Source organism: Bos mutus, chromosome 25, assembly GCF_027580195.1.
Source record: "Bos mutus isolate GX-2022 chromosome 25, NWIPB_WYAK_1.1, whole genome shotgun sequence".
NCBI lineage: Eukaryota > Metazoa > Chordata > Mammalia > Artiodactyla > Bovidae > Bos > Bos mutus.
The window spans coordinates 26,122,123-26,145,416 of NC_091641.1; the positions used below are offsets into that span (position 1 = coordinate 26,122,123).

The following is a 23,294-nucleotide window of genomic DNA, read 5'->3' on the forward strand; positions in this document are numbered from 1 at the left end:
ATGTCCACTGATAGACGTTCCAAAGTTCTATGGAAGGTGTGGATTCAACTCTGCACCTTTAAGTCACTGGAGGATTTGCAAAGGACAGTATCATTTTCTAGCACAGCCTGTGCCCTGACTTTACATTCTCTCATTCACATGTCCAGTAAGTTTTATCATAGTATTTTCTATCAAGTCCATATACATAATTACGGCCCACTATTTTAAGAGCGCCACATCTACTCATCACTGCACAGACTCTCATGAGGGCTAAGATTGATGAAATGCAAAAATGGAAGTCCTATGTCAATGGAGAAATGAAACCAAAACTGTCAACCACTTAGAACCAAACTGTCAACTGGTTACCTTTCACAGCACGATTGCCTTATGGCCAATTAGGTGTGAGGCAAAAATGTTTTGCAGCAAAGATGTTTATGGCAAAGATGCTTACAGAAGAAGTACCTAGAACTGAAATAAAGAATCCACAGAATAGAGAAATGATTTGTCAAATGAACCAATTTAGTGGAATTAGAACCCAGGTGGTAGCTGAACTTGAGGGTCCCCAAGAATCTCCAAAGAGATTGGGGGCAATGCTGTGGTTCCCTTGTTCAGGGCGTTTGAAAAATATCACTTGAATCTTTGAAGTCAAGGTGATACCATCTTATGAATAGAAGACGTCAAGTCTCAAATAGAGAACGATTGTTGTGACAGACAAAATGAAATGTCCCTAAAGAGATTATGGAAGTAGTAGCAGTCCTGATCATTTATTCTTTCATCACACACTGGGACATCATTTTGTGTGTCAAGCCCCTCAATGCATGCTGAAAATATAGACATCATCCCTTGCCCTCAAGGAGCTTTACCTTTTGGTTGTGAAGGCAAGAGGAGCTGACATTTTTTAAGCTCCTCCTATGTGTAGACAGTGGGCTTTGTATTTCACATGCACTGTCTTTCTAAAATTCTCCCAACAGCTTTATGAGTAAGTAACTATTATCCCCATATAGATAGGTAAACTGAAGCTCAGAGATGTTAGGGACCTTGACCCAAATCTGACTCAACTAATCCATAATGAAATCTGTGTTTGGACACAGGATTATCTGACTCCAAATTGGGAGGAAGGGTCCTTATTTTGGTCAGGGGCATGGGAAAATTGGTAGGCATTCAGGCTCGATAGTGTGATTTGAAAAGTACTCCCCATATTTGTCCTGAGTCCTACCCAGTCTGCCATAATGCCCATCAGTCTATCTGCTTTCAGTGCTTTTCACTGGGTGAACCATTGCTGTCCACCTCATCCCCATTTTTAGAATATTGACACCAATTCAGCAAGGTTTCATCACCTTATTATGGATGAGTTTGCTACCATGGGGGATCTGGGTCCCTGCTGCGGGGGCAGAGGAGAGACTGGGATCCCAGCAGGTCGATGTTACACAAACTTGGAGAAAATGTAGTTCTTCTTTGCCGGCACACAGACTCTGCTTTTTGATACAAGTAAGAATCATCCACCATAATTAGCAAAGGGCAGTTACTTGGGTCTTTTAAATGAGTCCTGTGCCCAGGCTCCAAGGAGAAAAGGAGAGATTCATCATATTGTCTCATGACTAATTAAGTGAGGATGAAATCTGAACCATCTATGTGATATTTATTTAAAATGATTTGCTCAAGACCTACCCAGAATCCTTCTCCTTGGGGAGATAGCTAGGAGATGGGTGGAGACAATTTGGGCATTTGAAGAGCAGGAATGAACTGGACTGGCAAGCTGAGAATCCACCTGAGCCTGGAGTTTCTGTGGCCAGTGGATGGACATCTGATGTTTTTGTCCATTCAGCACATCCTTGGGGAAAATGCTCCTCTTCCATTCTGACCATGTGATTGGGATGGGGCTGCCAATCACGGTTTCTTGCCCAATCACCTGGCCACAGGGGTAGATACATGATCCAGACTCAGCCAATGATAGTGCCTTGTTTGCCTGGCCCCAGTGATTTGTTGGAGCCACTTCTTTTGGCAATGAGAACAAAGGACATAGATGTTTTTCTGCTGTGCTGCTTGAAGACTAAGGAGTGACTTCTAAGGCCTCCTGTCTCTATCACATGGTGTGGCTGTCTGTAGAGGGGAACAGAATCAAACTGGGAGCAGCAGAAATGGAGCAAAAGGGGACAAAGAGTGTCAAGGTTCTAGTTCCCAGTCTTGAGTCTCCTGGAGAATCTCTCATCCTTGCCCTTTGCATTTTAACTGTTTCCTTCTGCAATTTCAGGAGCCAACAGTTTCCTCATCTGATTAACCTTGAGTTAGGCTACTGTTGGTTCCAAGTGAAAGAACTCTAACACAGGTAGGAACATCAAAAATCATATTTTGAGAGCATTTTCTTGTAAGAAGCTGGGCAGCAGGCAGTTTCCCAGCAGACCAAATCAACTAAATATGGAGGCACGGGCTCAAGAGTCTTCAACACTTGACCTACCTCCTTTGGGTACCAATTCTAATTTTCCACTCTTTCGATTCCACCTTAGGTAAGGGGTGAATGATTCTGTCTGGTCTCATTCTCAGAGACTCAGCCTAGAACACAACTCTCAGCACCTGGCAGCCAGGCCTCCAGTCAGTTTTACCAAAGGCCCAGCTGCTTCCGTGAGAGGTGAGAGTTTTAAGGCCTGTTGGCTACATACCCCCTTGGAGCCACCAAAGGGACTGATGGAGTGGGAGAGAGGGAGACACTAAAAAGACTACTTCTGCTCCCACTTCAACTGGAGCAGCCCCCCAAGCACCCAGTTACTTTCACTTTATTCTATTGTTTTAAACTGAAATATTGAGTTGATGTATGTTAGTTTCAGGTGTACTACAGAGTGATTTGACATTTGCATACATTATGAAGTGACCACCATGCTAATTCTACTAACCATCTGTCCCCATCAAAAGTGGGTACATTACTGACCGCATTCCTAATGATCCAGGGCTTCCCTGGTGGCTGAGATGGTAAAGAATCTGCCTGCAATGTGGGAGACCTGGCTTTGATCCTTGGGTCAGAAAGATCGCCTGGAGAAGGGAAGGGCTACCCACTCCAGTATTCTTGCCTGGAAAATTCCATGGATAGAGGAGCCTGGTGGGCTATAGTCCATGGGATCAGAGTCAGACACAACTGAGCAACCACTTTCACTTTCTTAAGCTGTATATTACATCCCTGTGACTTATTTACTATATAACTGGAGGGTTATATCTCTTAGTCCCCTCCACCTATTTCACCCACCCCCTACCCTCTTCCTTCCGGCAACCAGTGTTCTCCTCTGCCGGCTCCAGTGTTCCCCCTTTTTTGGGGCACATGGCACACAGGATTCTTGTTCCTGACCAGGGACGGAAGCTGTGTCCCCTGCAGTGGAAGCACGGAGTCCTAACTGCTGGACCCCAAGTCTTTGTATATAATGGATTTAATGCACAATTTTGGGGGGAAATGTAGTCTAGCTGTGTAGAGAAGAGGAAAGGAAAACAGGTTTGCTACACAACCGGCCAGTTGGCTATAGAAAACATTTGCCCCTTTAGATGGCAGTCTTCCTCACTGTCATCTATGTTGAGAGATGACAGCGGGCTTGATCAGGGAGTGTGTGCACACGTCAGGATTTCCCAGGAGAGGTGGTCTCAGCATGAGGGCGGTGCAGGGGAGAGGGGAGAACACAGCATGGCATGGAGATAGATGCGAGATATCACTGAAAAGTCACACACCTACTGTTCCATAAAGACAGTATTTTTTTTTTAATTTTAAAATTCTGCATCTGAAAACACAGTATGACAGAAAGCATCTATATACACCTGCAGTGTTTTTGGTATGATACAGTATTCAATACATCCACTGTTTTCTGCAAAAGATTTTGCTTTGTCAGACAGAAACAAACTCCCCTAGACAAAAAAATACAGCTAAGGCACAATTTTGTTGTTATTTTTCTGCTAAATGAAAAGACAGAAAAGGTGCAAAAATGGACGGGTAGTGCAATTGTTTCCGAGAATCACATTCTACCGTGAGGAAAAGCATTCGGATGATTGGAATTTGATTACTGGTCAATTTCAGATAGTTCAATATCTCTTAAAATACTCCTTTAAATAAATAGCAAAATATCTACATCTTTCAGTGTGTGCCATTTGAATTCACTCTTTTTTTTTAAAACTTTATTTACAGAGTCTCTCTTTTTTTAAAATCAATACATTACAAAATATTTCTGTACAGTTTTATGCATATTATGATCTATAACAAAATAGTTATTTTTAAAAACTATATCACCACATGTCTTTGAAAAACAATGAAAGGGACGGTAATAACTTATTGTGAGGCCTCTAAAAAAATACCCAAATGCTATTGACAATATAGTAATACCAAAAAAAGAGACAAAGGACGACAAAGACGATTGAGCTCAATTCCAGTGAATTTCCTATGAAAACCCTGGGGTTGTCTTTGGCCTCCATCAGCCCTGGAGCAACGGCAGGGAAAAAGGAGGGACTCTGAAAGTAGGGAGAGTGTGATCCCTTTGAGAACATGACCATCCACTGGGAATATTAAATTCTATCACTTTCCAGGCAGGAAGGACGAAGAGATAAATTGAGAACCTCTGCTGATTTACCCTTGAATGAAGTACATAAAGTCACCAAGTCTTCGGGGGAGGGGGAGGATTGGAAAGCCCATGTTGGCATCCTGCCGGTAATTAAACCAGCCTATTGACAGCGGCGTTATGCTCCAAGAGAGTGCTTCGGGAGTCGGCTGAGGTTTAGACGAGCACCCAAGCCTTCATTTTACCCATAGGAAAAATAGAAGGATATTTTTCTTCAAGACGACACATAGAAGCCATTTCTACCACATCTGCAAGCTACAGATTGGCAGCCCCTGGCTTAGGAGGTTGCTCCGAAAGCTTCAAGATGCTCTTTTCTCTTGGATGTTGGTAGAAATGGGAGAGACAGGGTGGTCAGCTTTCCAAAAATAATTTTAAGGCCACATTTAAAAACGGAGAAACCTAAGGCTTTTGAGGGGGGGGAGGTGGCGTGGAGAAAGGAGAGAAGGGAGCAAATGAGGAATGGAGAGGATGGAGTTAGGAATGGAGGTGGCAAGACGCAGAACCTGCTTTCCCGTGGGGCCTGTAGGCAGAGGTGGATGGAGTATTCCCAGCCAAGGGAAGGGGAAGAGAGAGGGCTTCCATCTCCCTGCCTGGGGCTTGGCAAGGACAGAACCAACGACAACGTGAGGGGTAGACACAGGTGGCACGCGGAAGCCCTCCTCAGTCTTAAGAGGGGTCTGTACAGTATCTTGTTTGCCAGATTAAAAAAAATACTACTACTTCTGAGAGAGAGACACAGACAGAGAGAGGGAGAGACGCAGAGAGAGAATTTGCATAGATTATACATTCAAGCTCCAGCAGATTTTGGACACCTTTATTCCTCTCCCTCCTCCCCCAAGGTAAACTTCTCAGCAGACACATGAGGTAGCGCCTGTGGTTGATCCATGGGCAAAGTAAGGTAGGTGAGGCGAAAAGCAGAGAGGACCTCCCGTGAGCACGGCTCCCAAAGATGCTTCTGGACACATGGCAAGGCGGCCGCTACAACCCAGGATCTGGAGCGAGCCGGGCTATTTGACACGCCAACTTCTCCCCATGAACAATCTCCTGGACATCTCCACTTGGTGTGATGGAATTCTGGAAGGTGGGGACTGGGCCAGTGTGGACCTCCTTGATGTCCAAGGGGCAGCTCTCGAGGTCAGCAAATCCTGTTTCATCTCCCCTTCAGTATAAACTGTCTTGAGATCAGGAGAGCTGAACAAGCCAGTTCTCATGGGACACTTCTCTGAGGGACCATTTCTTCGGGATGGGAACGACTAGTAAGAGGCCCTCGTTCCCTTCAGAGTTCCACATATGCTGTTATTTTTGCCCCTTCCCAATGCTGGCTTTTCCCCCTCCACCAGGACACCACCTAACCTCCTTTTAAACACCTCTCCATAGAGCGGGCAGCACACAGGCTGAACTTGGACTGATCCCTTTCCCTACACTCTGGTAAAAACAAAACTTGCCAATGTTTGAAAATCAGATTTCCTATAAAAATATGGATTTTTGGCTTCTCTTACCAAATTAGATGATTTTGCTGCACCGTGCCTGTATTCTCACTCGCAACTTCAGACTGGAGCTGAGACGCAGCTGTATTTTTTGTCTGTGTCAGGCGCCCACTTGCTGACCACAGTCCCCGCCATTCCCTCTTGTCTGACACCAGCCGCTTCATTCGTCTGTGCTAGTGTCCTGGACTGCATAGCCGCGGGCGACCCCTGCCAGAGGGTGTGGCTTTGACCTGGCAGGCCTTTGCCAACAGCTGTTTCTAGTATATCCCCCTTGGGTGCTGCGGAGGGAGCTTGGGTCCTGCAACCCCAGTGAACTGGACTATGAAAGGGGTCTTTGCTCAGGCCCCCACACCCAGCTGCTACCGCTCTCCTCTCTTCGGGACTCTCTTGGCAAAGAGATCAAGGTTCCAGCCAGGGTTCCCCTTGCACCTGCAAACTGGAGAACCAGAAGGAAGCACAGTCCCCCCAATCCTGGCCTGTGCCCAAAGCAGCTGTCATTTCCTTTTTTTGGGGAATTGACTGAAACCTCAGCTCCACTGGCATTTTGAAAGTTCAACAATGGCAAATGAAGGCAGAGTGACTCCTGGTCAGATCAGAAGGGCCTTTTTCCAAAGGGAGGAGCACACACACTTCTTAGAATGTGAGGATCCTAGCAACCACTCTGCCCTCCTTGGAGACAGACCGTTTTGCGCTGGGCCTGGGAAGCAGGGCTCAGAGTTGTCTGCCTCCTGGGTGTGGCTTCTGCCTGACCAATACAGGGGTGAGTAGGCAACCGGACAAAGTATCACAGCTTATTGGATGCATCCTTCTCCCCCAAACCCACATCCCACCTCTCAAGCCCCCTAAAGTCCAGGGACCTGGTCAGAGACTCAGTCACGCTCTTCTAAATTCTAAAACAATTTCCAGGGGACCACATTCTCAGGTTTTGAAACCTCAGGCAGCCGCAGCTCAAGGCTGCCTGACCAATGGCCTTGAACTAATAAATCATTCTCAGGTAGACAATAAAAATGAGTTAAACTATCTCCCCTGGGAAAACATCACCTTGGCTCAAATCATCCTGGGCTTTGCTTGAAATTCTCTCTTTTTCCCTTGAAGCAAAATGTAACATCTTCAAAGTGATTCTCTGGTTCAAGAACAGAAGATGTTGAGGAACATCCTGTGTGACTGCTCAGCTTCCCAATTTCCTGGTAGTCAGCAGGGAGTGAGGGGACAGGAGGGGACCATCGCCAGAGTAATAAGCCAGCTCTGCCGTTTCTCCACGTCTTCCCAATAGAACAGGAGTCAGCAATGTCAGGGTGCGGGAGGGGCCTCGTTGAGGAGTCTGCAGGCTCATGCTGCGTGCAGGGATGTACCAGGGCAGGGCTCCCATAGCCACCACAAGTGACCATAAGCCACCATAAGTGACATACAGAGTCCTAGAGGCCTGGCCAAGAGGAGCAAGGCTGGCTTCCTGGTCAGCTTCCACAGGCTCAAAGAGTCCTTGGACAGAAGCAGAGGCTGAGGGCAGAGAGAGGATGTGCCATGGGCCTCTGGGCTCCCGGTGAGCTTGTAGAATCACGTGGCAATCATGTGGGCTTTCTGAGAAAGCCATGCCAGGCCCCTGCCCTTGGGTTCTCCTGGCCTGTCTGGCCACCCCCACCACCCTTTTCCTAAAATAGATCTCTTCTGCTCCTGGGCATGCAAGGAGCTTGCTTTCCCTCTGTCCTCTGGTCACAGGGAGGCCCATGGTTAAACTGGCTGTGGGAGGGTGGTGATGGAGACGCATGGACGGCCCAAGCTCTGCAGCTGGATGGTCTACCTCCACAAGTGGTAGGTCTGTTGCATCCCCGTGCTGGGGGCTGCTGGCGGGGACGGCTCAGGAATTCCAACACCCCCAGAGCTGGAGGGCCAACCAGGCGGTCCTCCACCCTGTGTGAAGAAAAGTGAGGCACCGATGTTCCCAAGGGCACCCCACTTTCAGCCCATGGACATTGCTGGTTGAAGCATTTCCCTCATGGTGTCCAACTCCCTTGCTTTCCACTGAGGACATGGAGGATGGAAGGCAGACACAGAGAGGCAGACATAGGTAGATAGATAGATGGATACATAGAGAAAGCAGGAGGGAGGCAGACAGGAGGGGCTGGGGGAACTAGAAGGGCAGGAGGAGGGGGCCTTTTGTGAATAAAGGCAGCTTCAGTTAGTAAGATAACATAATTGACAAGCTGCAAAAACAGCACCTACTAATTAGTCATTGACTAAAACATATAAATAATAAATATCTAAAGTGTCCCTTCTCTGTATCCTCCATGGCCCACAGGACATCCTGCCTTGCAGGGGTGGGGTGGGGCGAGTCGGGGGCGACAGCTGACAGTTCACTGGGAGCAATCGGCAGTACCTTCAAAGCCACACTGGAGAGAAACCCAACGTGCACTGGCTCTCCTGGGAAAGGACAGTGCACCCAGGGCTGGGACTTTTCCGAGGGAACCTTTAGAGGTGGGATCAGTGGAGGAGGGGGTTCTCAGGGAGGGATCGCTGGATGAGCAGGGCAACCCTCCAATGGGCACATGGCAAGGAAACCCTTTGGGTTTCTAGTAACTCAAGCAATTTGACTAATCCTACTCTTTAGGTTTTAAACAACCAGATACTCAGAGCTTCCCACTTTCACATTGCATGTCAGGCGGGGCCGGGTGGCACCTCGGACAAGAAAGGCCATGAATTTAAAAACCGAATCTGAAATGCTTTTTCCTCGCCGTGTAAAGTCTGTTCCATGTGGTTTGGTTGCTCCCAGCAGCACCAAAGACACATTTCACAAAGTTCCGAGCGCCCGACTTCAGAAAGAAGGGCTCAGGCAGGTGAGGGGTATTGCTGTGCTGACCAGCTCAGGAATTTTGCTCCCAGCGATCTCTATGAGGTTCATGGCCACGGTCCCTCAAAGTTCTCACTGTCAAAGACCAGAGGGGTCATGGCCTTGGTCTGCTGGCCCATGAATGGCTGGGGGGCTTGATGCTAGCCTCAGACTCATGAGCATCACCCCGTTTCTGCCTCAAGAGTGGGTGGCCTGGAGCCCAGGATGTCTGGCAGTGACACTTTGGTTGGACTTTGGCCAAGTCACGTCACAAGGCTCTCCTGCTCATCTAGTTACCAAGGAGGATGGCTGAACCCAAGAAGGGTTGGTGGGAGGCTCAAAGCCACCCCCTCAACTCCCGCCAAGACTACTACCTCCCTGGGAATGAGCCCACGAATGTGACTTTCATGTTCTGTCACTTCAAGGCTGGCACAAGGGTTTCCTGGACCAGAGGAGCAGGAAGATGAGCTGAAGGGCAGGGCTGGAGATCAAACCCACCCTCTGGGCATTGCTTTCCAAACTAGCTTCTGCAGAGCCCCTGGGTTCTGAAGAGGTACCTTAGGAGATGCCCTTGGCAAAGGGACTGCCCAGTGGGCTGAGCTTTGACATAGAACCTCACACTCTCAGCTTCCACCCAAGCAGCCTGGATTTTATCCGTAGCTTGAACCTCCACCTACGACTCGGTAAAACAAATACTTTGCTGCTCAAAAGAAAAGTTTGGGAATCACTTGTCTGGGTGGGTTGGGGGGGTCATGTCATTGAGGGGGAATACAAGGAACCTGTAGGACTCGAGGATCAACCAGAAGAGGTAAGACCACCACGGTGCTGGGACCAAGCCATTGCTGTCCCCAGTAGCCAGCATGCAGGGTGCATGTGGTTGGCAGAACCTGCTTTGGCGTCCAAACCTTCCTTCTTCAACATCCTATGGCCAGGAGAGCTCCTCTCACAAAAGGCAGCCCCAGGGGTGGGAGGTCAGGGTCTGGGTCCCACTGGCCATCTGGCTGCTTTCCCTTTGAGATCCGCTGGGGTCCCCACATGCCCAGTGCTACCTGAGCCGGCCGTCGGGTTTGACTGCCCCCAGCTCCGACTTGGGGTCGGGGCTGAAGGAGCTCCAGGCTGTCTGGCTGCAGGTCTGCATGACTGGGCAGGCGCTGGGGCCTGTGGCACAGATGTCCATGGCAGTCCACATCCCGCCCACCAGCGAGTCCAGCCAGCGCTCCAGCGTGGCGCCGGCGGAGGCCGCGTTCCTCCGAGCCTGCTCCACCTGGGCGGGGTTGATGGGCAGGCTGAGGACAGGGTTCAGGCTCTGGAAGCTCTGCTCCATGTAGGCGCTGCGGAGGGGCCCGTTGTGCAGCCTCAACGCCTCCTCTGAAAGCCAAAGGGAAGAATGACATCAGTAGACTAGCCACGGAGCAGTCACCTACTACTGCGTCCTGGCACCATGCTGGGCACTGCATAGCACTGTCCAGTTCATGGGACAATCTCATGAGGAAGTCCTTTTAGAAATCCCATTGCACAGGCAAAGAAATTGAGCCCACGAGGACATTCCTTCAAGAGGCGTGAACCAACTTTGTGTAGAGCATGGTCCATTCATTTATCCATTCAGCATGTATTTATGGAGCCCCTATTATAGTCCCTGATGGCTCAGATGGTAAAGTGCCTGCCTGCAATGCAGGAGGCCCGGGTTCAATTCCTGGGTCAGGATGATCCCCTGGAGAAGGAAAGGGCAAACCACTCCAGTACTTATGCCTGGAAAATCCCATGGGAGGAGGAACCTGGTAGGCTACAGTCCATGGGGTCACAAAGAGTCAGACACAACTGAGCAATTTCGCTTTCCTTCTACTATAGTCCAGACAGTAATTCATTCAACACATATTTACTAAACATCTGCTACCTGCAAGGCATTCATTTATTCATTTATTTGATGCAGATACATTAAGTGCCAGGCTCTGTTCTGTGGTAGAGCAAACCAGACAATGAAGGAAGAATGATGTCGATAAAGAAACAAACAAATAAATAAGGTCATTCCCCAAACTGATAAGTGTCATGAAAGGAATTAATGGGGTGTGTGGAGTCAGAGCAGGGGCTTGATAAACTAAGGCCCCTGGGCCAAATTTGGCCACCACCTGTTGTTGCAAATAAATTTTACTGGAACATGGCTATGCCCATTTGGACACATATTGTCTATGGCTGTTACCACAGCACAGCTGAGTAGTTGTGATAGAAATTGTACACGGCCCACAAAGCTGAAAAATTTACTATCTAGCCCTTTACAGTAAAAACTTGCTGATTCCTGGGTTAGAGAGTGACCAAGTGTTTATTTTAGATGGGATGGGCAGGGAAGACCTCTCCGAGGTGGTGACATCTGATCTGAGTGCTGATTCACATGAAGGAAGAAGCTACACACAGATTCTGGAGAAGAGAACTCCAGGTTTTGGGAACAGAAAGTATTCAGCCTCACGGAGCACCTTTCCCGAAATCATACAGGTAATGAGAGTTGGAGCCAGGGTTTGAACCAGGGTCTGTGGATTTCAAAGCCTGGACAGGAGTCCTACACTTGGCTGCTGAATGCCCACTGTGAGCTTTCTGTAAGACAGGGATTTCTCCTTTGGTCCAAGGTGTAGTGCATGAATAGACCACAGCAGGGAGTCCTGGGGAGCCCAAAACTTGGACCAGAGTTGGGTAGGTGGGAGGTCCAACTGGCTTCTGAAACAGCTCTGCCTTGCTGAGCACCAGGGTCTTAGGCCAGAGCACGGGGACCACAGTAAGGCTGCCTGGTTTGAATCTCCACGTCCCACACACTAGGCATCTGACTTCTTCCTCATCAGTAAAAATGGGTAGAGAACTATTACCTGCCTCTATTACCTGCCTCGTAGCTTTGTTTGTGATGATTAAGTACGCTGACTCATGTGAGGTGCTTAAAATGCCGCCCAGCATATTCGAAGTATTCAGGAAAGTTTAGCTAGGACTATTATTATTGGCATTATTAGTACACAACAGACACACACACACACAACTACAGGGCTGGTTTTTATCATCCCCATTTTACGGATGAGGAAACAGAAGCAGCTATAGTTTAGATCTGGAGTTAAATCCAGGGCTGGCTGACTCCAGAGCCAAAGCATGTCATTCATACACTGTGTTAGTAAACATGGTAAACAAGCCCATACACCCACAGGACGTTAAAACAGCGCTTTTCATTTTTATTTTATTTTTCCATCTGGGGGCTAGTCTTTTGCAGAGTCGGTTCCCTGACTGCAAAATGGGGATACTTACTGTTCCAGCAATTAGACTCACAAGACTGGCACGAGGCTCGGGGAAAAGCCCATGTGCTTTGTAAAGTAACATATGTACAAGAGAGACACTAACTGTTTCCCAGGGCTTAAAGATGGGGAAGCAGAAAATATAGATATTTGGGCTGACAAAAAGAAGCTAGACATCTCTGTTTTGAGGAAGCTCCCACTCATGGCTTATTTCATTGCTAATTACAAGAATATATTTTAAAGAAAGACTAGATCACGATTCTGGTAGGTCATGTTTTACCAAATCAGGTTTTGCTATAGCCGAGCTCACTGAGATTAGAAGAAACCTCTTTCTAAGACAATGCAGCATTAAGATGACAATGCCTCCTCTTTACTTGAAAGTGGCTGTCACTCTTGGAGACAATCAGGACAACCTGGATAATCCGAAGGTTATTTTCTAATATGTGCAGTCCTGAGTGAGGAAAAAAGACAGTGTATATATGCCTGCACTTCAAAAACAATGAGAAACTTAGTTGAATTAAAAATATGCCTTACCCTGAGGATTCCATAATTGACAAAGACTCATGGACCCCAATTTTCATTGCAGCACAATTAACAATAAATGGCAACCCACTCCAGTACTCTTGCCTGGAGAATCCCATGGATGGAGGAGCCTGGTAGGCCACAGTCCACGGGGTTGCAAAGAAGCGGACACGACTGAGCGACTTCACTTTCACTTGACTCACTTAAGACATGGAAGCAACCTAGACGTTCATCGACAGATGAATGGATAAAGAAGCTGTGGTATATATATACAATGGAATATTAGCCATAAAAAGGAACACATTTGAGTTAGTTCTAATGAGGTGGATGAACCTTGGAGCCGATCATACAGAGTGAAGTAAGTCAAAAGAGAAGAATATCGTATATTAACACAAATATATGGAATCTAGAAACATGATCCTGATGAGCTTGTTTGTAGGGCAGCAGTAGAGGTGCAGACAGAGAACAGACTTCTGGGCACAGAGGGTGGGACGAATGGAGAGAGTAGCATGCACACATGCACGCTACCATTTGTAAAACACAGAGCCAGTGGGGATCTGCCGTATGACTCCGGGAGCTCCAGCCAGGGCTCTGTGACAACCCAAAGGGGTGGGACAGCGTGGGAGGCGGGAGGGAGGCTCCAGAGGGAGGGGTCGCATGCATACTTATGGCTGATTCATGTTGCTGTATGGCAGAAACCCACACAGTATTGTAAAGCAGTTATCCTTCAATTCAAAGTACATTTTGAAAAAAGAAAGGAAAAAAAAAAAAATGCCTTGACATATCCCCTGAGAAAACCATAATTCGAAAGGATGCATGTGCCCAGTGTTTATTGCAGCAGTATTCACAACAGCCATGACGTGGGAACAACCTAAATGTCTAATGACAGATGAACGGATAAAGAAGATGTGGTGTATATATATATAGAGAGAGAACTCAGCTACAAAAAGAAAAAAAATGGGGGTCATTTGTAAAGATGTAGATGGACCTAGAGTCTGTTATACAGAGCGAAGGAAGTCAGAAAGAGAAAAACAAATACTGTATATTAATGCATATATGTGGAATCTAGAAAAAGGGTACAGATGAACCTATCTCCAGGACAGAAATAGAGATGCAGGCATAGAGAATGGACACGCAGACACCAGGAGGGTGGGAAAGATAAAGCGAAAGTGAAGTCGCTCAGTCCTGTCCGACTCCTCGACCCCAAGGACTGTAGCCTACCACGCTCTTCCGTCCGTGGCATTTAAAGGTGGGACCAACTGGGAGATGATGATTGACATATATACATTACCATATGTAAAATAAATAGCTAGTAGGAACCTGCTCTAAAGCACAGGGAGTTCAGGTTGGTCCTTTGTGATGACCTAGAGAGGTGGGATGTGGGGGTGGTGGGTGGGAGGGAGGTCCAAGAAGGAGGGGATACAGGTATACTTATAGCTGATTCACTTCACTGTACAGCAGAAACTAACACAACATTGAAAGCAATTATACTCCAGTAAAAAAAAAAAAAAAAAAAACAACTATACAAGAAAGTCATTCCTTCAGTTCCCAATGCCCCAGGAAGCGGGGGGGCTGGACTCTGTGGTTAGGAGGCAGACAGGTGGGAGAAAGCAGGAAAGCAAGCATGTCCTGTCTTGCTGTATTTAGCAGAGGCTCTCTTTTTCAAGTTCATTAATAAGTCTGGCTCTCTCCCATTTCTCCCTGATACCCACCACAGGGTGGGCAGCTCCTGCCCCCATCTCAGCAGAGATTGCAAAGATGAGAAGCTGGAGATCGGGGAGACACCTGAACTGAGAAAAGGCAGGACTTGCAAAGTGGAAAGAGCAATTAACAAACATTTGAATACTGGGAATCAAATATTGTGGTTGGTGCAGAAAACCCTTATGAAAAATGAGGTTAATGTGGGAAATGCTATTACAGCATCAGCCCACGATGCTCGCCTCTCTAATTAAATTTCCCTCAATTCCACCTCATCAGATTTCTTGAGATTACCAGGGATGCATCAATAGCAAATTACTCTTGATGAATCATTTTACAAATTGCATTGCTCCCACCTTCTTGTTCCCTGTCACTGGAACATCATTAACAAATACAATTACCGACAACAGGGGGGCTGCTCCCAGTGGGATAAAATGACCCCTGGCTCACCCTGGGCATGGGTGGGAAGAGCTTGTTGTCTTTAGAAACTCCAGGAGAAAAAGAGGAAAAATCGGGACCCTGTGCATGGCCCTGGGCCATTTTACTGAGGTAGGATGGATTCAGGGCCATTCTTGTTCTAGATGTATTGAAAGCTGAGAGGAGATGGTCACTTCCATGCCTCTCCTCTACATCTGGCTTTGGGAACCCTTAGTAGTGCTAAAAATGTGAGCCTCTTCAGGGTGACACTCAAGGACCCTAAGTGGGTGGGCTCTGGCCCAGCTAGTTCTGGAGGGACTGTCTTTTGCCTGTTTCATGGGGCAGAGGAGAAGCAGACGTCCCTCTCCTGAAAACATGAGGTCCAAATCTTTCCGCTTGTTAGCACAGAAACCTGGCAGAAATTGACAGACTTCACATTAATACTCCCTTTTTAGGACTCCAAGTGCCCTTCCCCATGTCTATGTCCCTCTCTCCTTGTGTCAGTAGCTAAATGACACCCAGCCCAGAACTCTCTTTAGCTAACAGAGACTATGAAGCGTTCCTTGCTTCTGGGTTTCTGATCTGTTAGATGGAGATGGACAATTTCAAACACCCAGAGACCTAGAAATCCTGTTTCTAGGAATCTGTGTTATGGAAGAATTTTCATGGGCATATACTGTTTTAGGTTCAAGAATCTTCTTTGTGGTGTTATCTGTAACAACAACAATAAAAGAAGGTATGTGTCCACTAAGGTGGGGGACAGACTGTGGATCCTAAACTCAAAGGAATACTAGGCAGCTGGTAGTTTTACATATATTGACTTGAAAGTGAAAAAAAGCAAGTTTCACTACAAAGTGGATCATTCCACTTTTCAAAAAATGATAATTGTGATTTATTTTGTATTTGAAAGTGAAAGCCACTCAGTCATGTCTGACTTTTTGTGACCCCATGGACTACACAGTCCATGGAATTCTCTAGGCCAGAATACTGGAGTGGGTAGTATTTCCCTTCTCCAGGGGATCTTTCTGACTCAGGAACTGAACCAGGGTCTCCTGCATTGCAGGTGGATTCTTTACTAGCTGAGCTACCAACACTGAGAAACGTCTAGAAGGATGCACACTGGACTCTTGGCAGTGGCCACTCCAGGGGGTGGAACTGAGCAGGGAGGAAGATGTTGTGAGGGCCTCCGTGCATGCTAAGTAGCTTCAGTTGTGTCCGACTCTGTGTGACCCCATGGACTGTAGCCCACCAAGCTCCTCTGTCCATAGGATTCTCCAAGCAAGAATACTCGAGTGGGTTGCCATGCCCTCCTCCAGGGGATCTTCCCAACCCAGGGGTTGAACTCATGTCTCCTACACTACAGGTGAATTCTTTACTGCTGGGTCACTGGGGGATTAAGGAAGATGGTCTCCATGATAAAAGAAAGAGGAAAGGAGGGGAAATAGGAAAATAAAAGAAATATTTTTGGGAAAAAAAGAAAAAAGGCAGACACACTAGGAGTCTGATATCCCTCTCCCAGACCTACTCATCCTGAATTTCCTGTTAATAATTCCCATCATTTCTTCATAGCTTTCTACTGATACATGAGTATTGAAATAACATATTGTTGGCTTGGCCAGTTTTTGAACTTTAAATACATGCACTGTAATTATTATATTTACCACCCCCCAAAGTTATGTTCTAGACACTTGTCCAGATCAGCATGTGGAGTGTTCCTGCACTGGGTTCCCTGCTGCGTAGACTTTCGCTGTCAGAACAGACCACACTGATGGCCCATCAGATGTCAGACATCTGGATTGGTTCTGGTTTGCTGCTATTATGAACAACTCTGCTGTATTTCTGCACAAGCCTCTACCTCGGGTGGAATGTCTGTGTGGTAAGTATCTATGTTCAACTTTACCAGCAAATGCTAAAGCATTTTCCAAACTCATTATGTGGCTCTCCCACCAGGACATACATCATTCTTCATTGTGTGTGAGCTCAGTTGTGCCTGACGCTTTGTGAGCCCCTCTGTCCATGGAATTTTCCAGGCAAGAATATTGGAGTGGGTTGCCATTTACTCCTCCAGGGGATCTTCCTGACCCAAGGATCGAACCCGCATCTCTTGTGTCTCCTGCCTTGGCAGGTGGGTTCTTTACCAACTGCATCACCTGGGAAGCTGGTGGCTTTCAGGACATGCATAGATGGTTATCATTCTCCAACTTGACCATCAAATAATGTTGTCTCAACTTCAAACATGTCCTAACATAGTGGTTGTGAAGTGGAATCTCTTTTTGATTTGAATTTGCATTTCTCTCATTACTCATGAGGCTGAACACCTTTTTATATGTGTGCATATATATTTTCTCTCTCTTTTTTATTTCTTTTATATCCGAGATTGGCCCTTTCTCTAAAGGGCCAGATAGCAAATACTTTTGGCTCTGTGGGCAACCACTCAATAATGGCATTGTGGCCCCAAAGCAATCATAATCAGCATGTAAATGAGTGTGACTGTGTTCCAATAAAACTTTATTTACAAAAACAGGGAGTGGGCTGGATTTGGCCTGTGGCTTATAGTTCGCTCTGACTCAGGGAATTTCTGAATTTGAGTACTTTTTGTATATTCAGATGTGAGTACTTTTTTAAATGTGTGGCAAATATTTTCCTCTAGTATGTGATATGTCTCTTCACCCTGTGTATCATGTTTTTGATGAACAGAAACTCCTCTTTTAATTATTTTTATTTTAAACCGTGAACAAGATTTGCTGAAACTCAATATCAGCCTGGGTTTATTTCCCATCTGTTTCAAATATGATTAGGGCCTTCTGTAAGTCCAGCAGGACAACATCTAATAAATAGGTGTCTAATACAGACAGACGACATCACCTCTGTGTGCAGAGACAGGCAGAAAATTAGAAGGTTTGGTATGACAAATGAGCAGGAAAAATCCTGAGAGGCGAGTACTACTCTCAAAGGCAGCCCACGTGCTCCACATCTGAGCAGCATCGCCTGCCCAGGTGGAGGACCTGGGAGGCCCTTTGTATTGGAATACTTACCCCACAGACATACTGGAGGTACTCACCTGGTTTGATGGGCTGCCTGTTTGAGAAGGTCAGAGGTGCAACAAGGAATTTGGTTTCTGCAACTGGCACCCAGTGGTGGAGAATTTTCACCGTCCAGACCCCAGGCCTCAGGGGCAAGTTCAAAGGGGGCTTGTAGTGGGTGAACTCGGCAGTGGACTCAATCAGGATGTCATAGGTAGCTGCGATGATGTTGACGGGATCCACCCAGATGACAGTCACGGTCACGTTGGGGCCCTTCCCCCATTTCTGCATGCCTACCGGCTCGTCCATGGGCCCCAGGAGACCCCCAAAGTTGCGGAAGAGCCGCTCCTTGGCATCCCAGTCAGTGCCGACCTGAAACACAGGAGCGAGTCTTGAGATCATTGGGCCTGAATGTGAGTGCTCCATCCCAGAAAGGCCTAGGATCCTGCTTTGGTTGTTGTTTAGGCACTAAGTTGAGTCCAGCTCTTTTGTGAACCTATGGACCATAGCCCATTAGGCTCCTCTGTCCATGGAATTTCCCAGGCAAGAATACTGGAGTGGGTTGCCATTTCCTCCTCCAGGGATCTTCCTGAACTAGGGATCAAACCCATGTTTCCTGCCTCGGCATGTGGATTCTCTACCAGAGGGCCACGAGGGAAGCCCAGGATTCTGCTTACTGGGCTTCATTTACCCATTTTACAGATGAGGAAACTGAGGCTACAATTAAGTTACTTGCTCAGTAATTTAAGGCTGGACAGGCAGTTGGCAGGAGATCTGGGATTTGGATCTGGTCTGAAGGATTATGGGGCTATGGTCCATTTCCTTTGGGCCTCCTGTGTCTGGTTCATGGTGTGCATGAGGAATGAATGAATGCCCACTTGCAGGCCATCCCGAGGAAACATAACTCCTGCCACTCAACAAGTCAGCTGATTTCCACTTTGGTCATTGGCTTTCCAGATCACGTGCCTCTTTTTAGAGCAATCACTTTGAACAAGAGTGGAGCTCAGGATTTGGAGCTGCCCTGTCATAAGCTAGGGAAAAGGAGGGTCCCTCAGCATCGCCTATCATATGCAGGATTTCAGATGGCTTTCCAAGGAAGAGACAGTTTTGGCTTCCCCAAAGCATCCTGAGCTGGACCCTATGGGGAGTGATGGTTGTATGATCCATCCTTCCTGCCAGTCAGTGGGGTGTGTGTGTATGGCTCTGACCCCAGAAATCTGCTCTTGGCTTCCATCTTTCCCCTTTTGGGGACTCCAATTTATTCTCCACCCAGTATCCAGAACAACCTAGTGAAACGGCCTCTCACTGCTCAAATCCCTGTGACTGCGCCTCTGCTGAATTCTGGTGTCTAGCACTGCTTGGTACACAGTCAATGCTCCATCAGTCACCTAGTGAATGCATGCATGAATAACTTGGCAAAAAAATGAACTAATGACATAGATCCCTGATACTGAGCTCTGTTACTATTTCAAGTCAGATGAAATCAGGGGTCTTCTCTCCCCCAGGAGGTTTAGTATAATGTTCTGAAGACGCAGTGTGTGAGCACATGCTAGCAGGCGATGAGCATACTACAAGGCCTGTACTGCTTCTGTGGTCCTTCCACGAGCAGTATCTCTGGTGTGTGTGGGGGGGGTGAGGAGGTGGTGCAGGTGTGAGTAAACATGTCTACACCTTGAGCAGACTTCACACGTGCAGTGCAAACACGAGCTGGTTTATGTTTTCATTGTTTCTGCCATGAGTTACTATACCCATCCCTAAGACACAGGGCTCCATGGCTAATATTTATCCAGAGTTTCTGGTGTTCCAGGCCTACTGCTAAGGGCATAGGTGCATTGATTCAGCTAACATTCCCACCTCCATTGAGAGAGCACCCTTGATCTTATTGTCACTTCACACAGGAGGAAATGCTCTGAGGTTCAGAGCAGTCAGATGACTTGCTCTGGTCAGTAAGAGGGACCCAGGAAGTCTGGACCCAGGGGCTGGGCTCTTACTCACTCTTCTGTGTATCGCCTCCTATTTACTCACCCACTCATTCATTCATTCATTCATTTGTCCAACACAAATGTGTCGGGCAACTACTGCCTACCAGGGGTGGTTGTAATACACAATCACGGGCCCACAGCCTGCCTCAAGTTTCCACCTTTGGGCCAAGACTGACCTTGAGGAGCTGTCCTCAGGACAGCAGAGGGAGTCATGGATAGTAGCAGCTGATCTCTCAGAGGACGAGCAGGGACTGCTCCTCCTGAGGACCCTGGAGCCAGCACAGTGGCTGGAACACAGGAGGAGTGAGAACAACACTGTATATTGAGGGAATAAATGAATGAGCGAGCACGATGCAAGCCAGGCCCCAACATCACAGAGATTTTTCTAGAGATGTCCCATTCTGCAACTTCCCTCCATACAATCCTTTCCAGTTCCTTCTTGTTGTTCATTAGTCCAGTCTCTCCTCCTGTCCTGACCTGCAAAGTCTGGTCCTTTTTCACCCAACTCCAGCCTCATCTACATCCCTCTCTCCTCCTCCATTCCACCCTGTCCAGGCCACCCTGGAACACTCTCAGCACCTCTGCCAGAAGGGCTCTCTCACCCCCTGATCTTGTGTCTGTGCCTGGCTCTCTCTCGGGCTGGCTCTTCTCTCTTTCCTCACTCTCCTCCTGGCCAGCTCATTATCCAGCTCTCAGCCCAGGTGTCACCACTCCTGAGAAGCCTGCCTTGCTTACAGGCATCCCTGACATTCTTGTCTAAGCTTAGCTTTTTATTTATGTAGTTATTTAGTGCAGTATCACATTCTAATTGGCATGCCTCTCTTCATGGCTCAAAACTGTCGACTGCATGAAGGTAGGGACCACATCTGGCTTGTTCACCAAAATATCACTAGTGTCTAAAACAATGCTCAGCACACGGTACTCACTCAAGCACACTCAATCTCTCTCTGTCAAACCATCCATCATCTATCTACATCATGAATGATTAGGGGCTGAGCATATGGGCAAATAGATTAATGATCACAAAACTCCTTTGGGGTCCTACTTAACAGAGGGATTTATAACCAATTAGGGGAATATCCCCCAAAGAAATGGGGGTGAATAATTCTCTAAGTTTGAGTTTTATAACCAAGTAACCCAGGTGGAAGAGTTGTAGAGCAGCTGACAGTGGGAAACTTGAATTTGTCCTAAATCTAGGACAGGAGAAGGAGGAAGGCAGCTGCCGTCTTCAGCACAAGGAGAGGTGGGGCTGCCCAAGAGGGGTCCCATTGCTATCACATGTCTGTGGCTCAAGATCTCACCTGACCTCACTGTGGAAGTTCACTGCCATTCACCATCAAGTGATCAATTACTCAGATTTAAGTATGTATTGAGGATCAAGCTCAATATATTGCTCCCCAGCTTCAAGCCCACCATGACTTCTTTCCCACTGCACCTAAAATGCAAGTCAAACTTCTTTCCAGGGCCTGTGAAACCCCTCATGATCTGTTCCCTGTCCTCCCAAGTCCTTCCTCCTGCTCACTGGCCATGCCAAGCTCCGTCCTGGGGCCTCAGGACCTTTGCACATGCTCTTCTTTTGGAAGATCCCAGAGTGTTCCAGGTCTCCCCACTGCTGACTCCTTTACAGGTTTCAACTCTGAAGTTATCTCATTAGAAATGCCTTCCTGAATGACTTGCTCCATCAACGTGTAACCCAGCAAGACCCTATGGGGCCTCCTCAGGACAGATCCCCCAGGTCCTTCACCTGCCTCTTGTCTGTAATAAAAACTTTACCCTCCAAGGCCTTCTTCAAATTCTAAACAATGAATTTAATCAGAGGTGTGAGAAAATGCAGAAAGAAAGGAAAACAAGTCAAGTGAGACAAAATAATAATAATTTAGCCATTAAATGAAGTCGAGGATCTTTTAGTTCCTCCTCAAGGACAATAGATAATATTCTGAGCCATAACCTTGAGCCTTTTTGCAGATACTGAAATCCCCAGCAGGTGGAAGAAGTTAACTGTATGCTGCCCACAAGCACAGAGAGCCCGGAACCATTGGAACCATAAGGTTGATGATGTTGACTCCTGATTACCTCACCACCAACCAATCAGAAGAACATCCACGAGCCGGTCATGCACCCCACAAGTGCCCTCCCTCACCCTGTTTGGACCTTTTGAACACTAGCTGCCTGGTCTCCTTGCTTGGCACCTGCAATAAACATAAACACCACACTTTTCCTTCACCACAACCCTATGTCAATAGACTAAGCTTTACTGAGTGCTGGGCGAGTGGACCCAAGTTTGTTTTGGTAACAGAAAGCTGTCCCACCAGCCTGTCAAACCCTCAGAAAACATGGATGAAGTCTTATTTTCTTTATAATCCTTATCATTAACTGGAATACTTTGGTTCACTTATTTGCTCAATCACTGGCTGGCTGCCCTAGTAAACAGCAATCCCAAGACAACAAGGATCTGGTCTGTTCAGTTCACCACGGCCCCTCCCACCCTCACACATCACAGGCACTCGGGGACTGCCTGCTGACGGAAGGAGCATCCTTCCTCTATGCTATCAGCATGGGACTCCCAGGGATGGAGTGTGTGAACCAGGCCCTATGCAAAGCCCCAGGACTGTGTGACCCGATGGAGATTCTCAACAGCCCACAAAGTGGCCCTGTACTTCATTCCCTCCTTCTAGTCCAATTTTACACCATTTACCTTAAAACCAAGAAAAAAAATTCATGACACAAGTTTCAGGGCTCCCTGCACCCCACGCTGTTCCTCTGCCAGAGATCTGGGTGGTTCCCACACCCAGGGTACCAGAGCTATATAGCACAAGCCCTAACTAATCACTAGTCATGGATTGGCCAACATCTGTCACTGCCAGAAGTGCCCAGTTACCCACCAGCAGGCTGATAAACAGGGAGAGCCCAGTGACCAGGCATCCATCTCCTTAATGGGACATTAATGTCTTCAATCGGCTGCTTGGGCCCCCAGCACAGAATCCAACTGGGGCAGCATCTAATTGCTCCTTGACACCAGTGATTTACGAAGTGGGCTCCCATGGAGCTCGGATCCAGCCAATCCATTTGGAGCCTTCATTGAAAATGGTGGCCTGGGGTTTCCCTGGCGGCCCAGTGGTTAAGAAGCTGCCTTGCAATGCAAGGGGCACCTGTTTGATACCTCGCCTGGAAGATCCCACATTGCAATGGAGCAACGAAGCCCGTGAGCCTCCACTACTGAGCTGGTGCTCTAGAGCCCCTGTGCCTCAACTACTGAAGCCCATGTGCTCTAGAGCCCCTGCTCTGCAACAAGACAAGCCACCGCAATGAGAAGCCTGAACACTGCAACAAAAAGACCCACTACCGCTAAATAAACACATGAATCTTTTAAAAGAAAGGAAACCGTGACTTAATAAGAAATTTCTACCCCTGCCTGTGTGGTGCCCATCCAGTCAGGCCTAGGTTGCCCAGGCAGGGCCACAGGGGCTGAAAAATGTAAGCAGGTCAGATGCTTCCTCCCACCCCACTCCTGGCCCC

The 23,294-nt window shown here is 47.5% G+C and overlaps 1 protein-coding gene across 1 annotated transcript in view; it reads right to left on the reverse strand.

Annotated features, from left to right (window-relative positions):
• Positions 1 to 3,696: 3,696 nt before the first annotated feature.
• XYLT1 (xylosyltransferase 1) overlaps positions 3,697 to 23,294 on the reverse strand; it is a 349,260-nt gene continuing 329,662 nt past the window's right edge. The window contains 2 exon segments of the mRNA XM_070363107.1: positions 3,697 to 10,241; positions 17,835 to 18,168. Coding sequence (XP_070219208.1) covers positions 9,919 to 10,241; positions 17,835 to 18,168 — 657 coding nt within the window. The 3' untranslated portion in view covers positions 3,697 to 9,918.